The sequence below is a fragment of the Daldinia childiae genome, assembly GCF_008694065.1.
Source record: "Daldinia childiae strain JS-1345 chromosome Unknown Scaffold26, whole genome shotgun sequence".
Taxonomy (NCBI): Eukaryota; Fungi; Ascomycota; class Sordariomycetes; order Xylariales; family Hypoxylaceae; genus Daldinia; species Daldinia childiae.
In genome coordinates this window covers 14337-19934 of record NW_022984667.1, presented here as the reverse complement: position 1 = coordinate 19934, position 5598 = coordinate 14337, and the positions used below count along the sequence as shown (strand labels likewise).

Below are 5598 nucleotides of genomic sequence, written 5' to 3'. Positions count from 1 at the left end.
TCAAGCCTTCTTCTTGACCACCAGTAGCACGCCCGCTTCTGCTCTCTTAATAACCTCATTCCCCTTTTCTACACCTGCCTCGTGAAGCAATCGCTCAACCTCCCTTCTCATTATCCTGGTGATATCTTCTTCCGTCCCAGCCTTCTCCTGGTTCGCCTCCCTCCATCTCTTCACCGTGCTCACCGTACCCATCAAGGCCTCCAGCTGATCTAAGTCCACCTCCGGCTCCCCCACCGCAAAAATTTGGTCTCCCGGTAAGGCGCCCTCATTCTCGGTCCCAAATTCTATCCGGGAAAATGATTCCTTGTCAAAATCCGCGACAGGAGGCTTCACACTCCATGGTAATGGTAGATCAACGTATAAGTTATTTGATAGAAAACTCCCAGGGGTCATATGCTTCGCGAGATGTTCCTTCTGGAATGCTTGAACCGCGGCCTGGATTGCTGCGGCATTCGGAACACTATCCGCAATTTTCGCACTCTTGTATGTCCACAACGCCACACTTCCACCCGGCTTCAAAACTTGAGCCGCTCTGACCCAGAATGCCGGCATATTAAACCAATGAGCTGCGGTTGCGGCGGTAAGGAGGTCAATACTACCGTCCGGGATTCCGGAGAGGTCTTCAGCAGCGGAAACTTCGAAACGAATCGGCTCTCCGCTTCCAGACGTCCCGCCAAGTTCCTTCGCGCCTGTAATCATGCCTTCCGAAGGGTCAAAGCCGATGGCATGCTGGAAGCGCGTGCTGAGGGCGCGCACGGCGATGCCTGGCCCACAACCAACATCAAGGAGAGTGTCAAGCTTACCGCCGGTAGATGTATGCCGGCTAAGAATGGTGTTGTATAGCGTGGGGTGATAATCCCGTCGGAATTGAGCATAGTTAGATGCTTCGGCGGGGGTAAAGGACCGGAAGGTGGTCTCCGGGACGGCCTCGGTAGACATTTTAGCGGGCAATGAGCAACGTTTAAAATGAAGAATCTCGAAAAGTTAAGATTTTGAAATTATGCAAAGTGAAAATACTGCGATACAATTTATAATATTCTGTTATCGTTCTATTGAATGATGCGATAATAAATTTCACGGTGAGGAGACTGTTATAACCTCCTTTTGATATAGCTGAACGGCGGCGCTAATGAAATTCTCCGTGAACTCCGGTGGACATTAACTACCTGCCTGCCAGTCAACATAGTACTCTGATCTACGTCTAGATTTTCTGGGTAACTTCGGCTCAAAAGGCGAAACACGGACCCAAAATTCTGCGGGTAAAATTATTGCTAAGTGAAAAGGAAGAATTTGGAAATAAGAATTATGTCACCGGAATGTCGGCGTGCAAGTATATTCTCCGGCACGGCCCTCCGCGCCGCGCCGGAGGACCGCGCTAGTTTATTCTGTGACAAGATATCGAAAAAGAAGACGCGTATCAGTTTTGGCACAATTCTATAATCTAAGAATAGGAAACTTATCAAAGACAAGTTGAAAGAATCTTCAATGCCGACATTACACTTTGATTTTTTTCCCTTTGTTCTTCTATAATATTATTGAATTAGTCTTTCAGGACCGAGTCTTGTAAAACCAGTCAGATGATGTAAAATGGATTCTAAGGCACAAAGTGTCCACAATGACTATTGTAACTTATAGTATCGTATTAAAACACTCTTAAGCTTCCAATATTTGGAATGTTCTTCAGAGCTACCAACTTCGCCATACAGCTAGAGAGGACATACAGCTATAACACAAACCAAAAAAAAAATCACCCTCATAATATCTCCGACATTACAGTACATCATGTCCGCCATCGACACCATCAATGCCCTCCATGCTGAGGCGTCGCGAATTATCCATCTGCTCGGTCGAGCCCCTACACGCGCTGAGCGGGGCTTTGCGCTGGAGCTAGCTGACAAGGCTATGGACCTTGCCATCGAGGCCGGCTTCGATGCTCCCGCGATAGAGACCTGTCAAGCCTTCCAGCGCCTTTGCTACGACTCTCTATTACATTCCTACAGCTGGACTGATAACCACGAACGTCGCATGTACGAAAAAAGCGCGTCGAGAACTCCGATAAAGCGTAAGCGCTCGGCCAGGATCTACAATGTCGATAAGGGAGAGCACGTGCTCGAAGCTCTTGAGGCTGTCCATATTGGAAATATGTTGGGTAACCGTGTGTCGGTTGAGCCAAATGCGTGGAATCGCAGGATTCGGTGGGTCGATGAAGTTATGGACCAGCCGATTCGTACGTGGGTTCATTAGCACGGCAGCGTGTGAGCGTACTTGTCGGCATCAAGCCTGGAGCTTGTTGCTTGGCAGGGCGGACAGGTCCTTTTATTAGCCTCCTATACTATATATACTTCATTCAAGGTGGGTTCAGTTTAGTGCGATACAACCGGCTATATAGGAGTCCATTCGATTTGTTTTAAATAGTAATTATTATTTGCAAAATATATACACATGTTAGTAAAATGTGACTTAGACGATGTATACTTATATGTTATAACCATTTTCAAGATCTAATTACTTTTTCCAAGAAAATCTACTATAGCCTACGTGGCAATATACTTGATGCTATACCACTCACTCCTGAGACATCATTGGAGCATGGTTCCAATGATTGCCCTCAATAACACTGCATCGTATTTTATTAGCATGACATCCCACTGGCGCAGCTAAATAAGGATACACCAGAGCCTCACGATGATATCGACGTCGGACGAATTTTGGTCCGTCATCTTCAAAATATGGTCTTGATCCAGTGTCCAACCAATGGGAACCCTGGCTCGATCGCATTCGGTTGATCGCCAAGCGCTGCGCCGTCGGGACTGGACTCTGCTAGAACCAATGGAGAGGCCGGACGGTAGCGGGTGCGAAGAGAATCTGGGGATGGTGATAATTTAGTAATCGACCGCCATAGAATCACTTGAGGGTAACCTCTGAAGAGCCTGTGCCAGGTTTATGGACTCTGGGTTTTGCCTCTCCTGGAATATACGACGGGATTGCCACGCGGCCTGCTGTAAGAAGAAATTCCAACGATGTTTCAACTCTTAGGAGATGTAATAGGGTCAATATTAACTATATTTATAGGTCCAAATCATACGTCTCATCTTTAACTCCCTCTGTTCATAGTTTCTTCTATATATATACCATTTAACTCTTAATTTGTTGCATGTCCGCGACTCAGAACTACCCCCTACACTCCTTATATATTTACTATACCTACATTCGTGTTCAAGTGATCTCAACACTTGCCAAACTTTTCATCCAGACCATAATCATCACATCCTCCATTAGTAAAGAGTATACTCGCATAAAGATACCAGGCAACTGAAGAAATATGTCGACAGGTCTCCCACCAGGCGTACCGCCATACACCAAGATCTTCGGGCCTAGTGCCAACTGTACTCTCGAGATATGTCCCGTGGAGATAAGCGTGTATGGCTACGCGCCTAGTCTCGCTGCTAATGCCGTCTTCCTATGTCTCTACCTCATTTCTGCATGCATACACGTCTACCTGGGGATTCGATGGAAGAGTTGGTTCTTCATGGGATGTATGGTCCTCGGCGCCGTCAATGCTACTTTGGGCTACGCAGCTCGAATTTCCATGCATTACAACCCGTTCAACTTTGCGGCTTTTATGATTCAAATCAGTTCGTCTCTCCTACCCGTATCGTTGTTGCCTCCGTCAAAGTATTAACTAAGATATAATAGTTTGCGTTACTAGTGGTCCGGTCTATTATTCAGCGGCTATCTATGTGACACTTGCAGCAGCGTAAGTAACGGCCCTATGCCTCCCAGTTTCTCTCAAATACAGAAAATCCTGTCGACTGCCTTCAATTAGCTAACTTGCATATAGCATCAAAGATTTCTCTCCTTCACTTTCCCGCTTTAAACCCGACCTTTTCTACTGGGTCTTCATTCCATCCGATGTCGTCTGTTTGATATTCCAAGCGGCCGGCGGCGGTTTATCCACCGCATCCTCTGGCTCGAGTGAGATTGGGGTGGACATGGCGCTTGTTGGTCTTAGTCTGCAAGTAGCAATGATGGTGATCTTCTGTGGCTTCTTTGCAGATTACTTGATCCGCTACTTCCGCTCTGCCCAGTACCAAGCAGACCTAGGAAGAAACATATCCGGTTTGGATTTTGGAACCAGACTGAAGGTCTTCTTCAGCTTTATGACATTGGCTATAATGCTGATTTTGGCTCGATGCACATACCGGCTTGTTGATTGCGCGAGGGGTATAGTGGTGATCTTATTCGCGACGAGCCCTTATTTATAGGCTTGGAAGGAGTGTACGTCCCCTTTGACGTGATAGTATTATGTATCATGCTAATTATTCTCTGTAGGTTGGTCATATCTGCTGTTTATTGCCTCTTGATTGCCCATCCTGGATTTATCTTCAAGAAAGGTCAGCAGAATTTGTTAAATGCATCTGGTTTGGATGGTTACGAGTTCCAAAAGGTCCCTTCTCAACGACGCCCGCATGAACATAGACGATACTTTCAACTGCGAGGTTCGAAGTTCAGACGAGACATATCATCCGCCGATGTCCCAATAGCCGCATCAAACCACGGCTCTCACTTTTCATTTCTATAGATCATATAGTCGTTGTACACCTAGTTTCGCTTATGTTATTTTCGGTTTCATTTAAGTACTACTATTAATAAAACCAAATTCGCATACGCTCAAACAGTATTCAATATGATCCGTTGTGTTATAAGTCAAAATTGGAACGCAAATTTTCATCGTCTGAGAAGCTAAGATTCATCTGATTCTCAATTTCATTCTCGATTGGTCTAGTGGTCAGGATACCTGCTTGTCATCGCACAAGTACGCAGGTGGCCGGGGTTCGATTCCCCGATCGAGAGCATCTTTTTGTTTCTTTAGTATAAGTTTGTGAGGACAACAAGTGTATGTGGGTTTAGATCCCACTATACTTGCCCTAACTTTTCCAACTATTTTAGTCGATATTAGTCAATAACAAGTGTGCGGAACTATCCATTCTACTCGGTGTTCAAGATTTTTCTTTCTTCTTTCTGTCAGTAAAAGTATGATTGACATAATATATATCAATTGTATAAGAATTATGTCTTTTTTTCTTATGATAATCCACTGAGTTTTGACAAACGAGTCTTAAGCCCTTAAACAATCTTTGCCAGTTTATACCTGCGACAAGCTGCATATCCAAATAACATTGGTAGCAATTCAAAGAAATAAATCTATCTATTTAGTAAGGAAGAGTCGTTTCGCTATTATGGCCACTTGAAGCCGCAGAATAGGTAGTCCGTTTTTCGAAAAGCCTCCTATACAATATTTAGTACTTGTTAACCAAGAATTGAATGTGATAAATAGCGGAGTCAAATGCTTATTACCTAGGATCTAAAAATTTGCGCGTTGCTTGGAGCAAGGATACGTTTTTTCCACGGTTCCGGAGGTTCATATAATATTTAAACCCGAAAAATGTCAGGCCTGACAAGCCAAAAGAGATGATAACATAGATCCAGATATAACCAGAGACCACCGGCGACGCCATTTGTTCGTTGGAACCTTCAGGTTCGGTGTCTGGAGAGGATGTGCTTCCACTATACACCGGTCGATATCGCCAATTTCTC

General features: G+C 44.9%; 2 protein-coding genes across 2 annotated transcripts; one reads left to right on the top strand and one right to left on the bottom strand.

The window, feature by feature from the left end:
* Positions 1-939, bottom strand: GL218_09496 (uncharacterized protein; the record flags this gene model as incomplete). Its single annotated transcript, XM_033586330.1, has 1 exon — positions 1-939. One exon carries the CDS (start codon positions 937-939, stop codon positions 1-3), a length of 939 nt encoding a protein of 312 aa, XP_033437649.1.
* Positions 940-1782: 843 nt separating this feature from the next.
* On the top strand, positions 1783-2244 carry GL218_09495 (uncharacterized protein; the record flags this gene model as incomplete). Its single annotated transcript, XM_033586329.1, has 1 exon — positions 1783-2244. One exon carries the CDS (start codon positions 1783-1785, stop codon positions 2242-2244), a length of 462 nt encoding a protein of 153 aa, XP_033437648.1.
* Positions 2245-5598: the final 3354 nt, after the last annotated feature.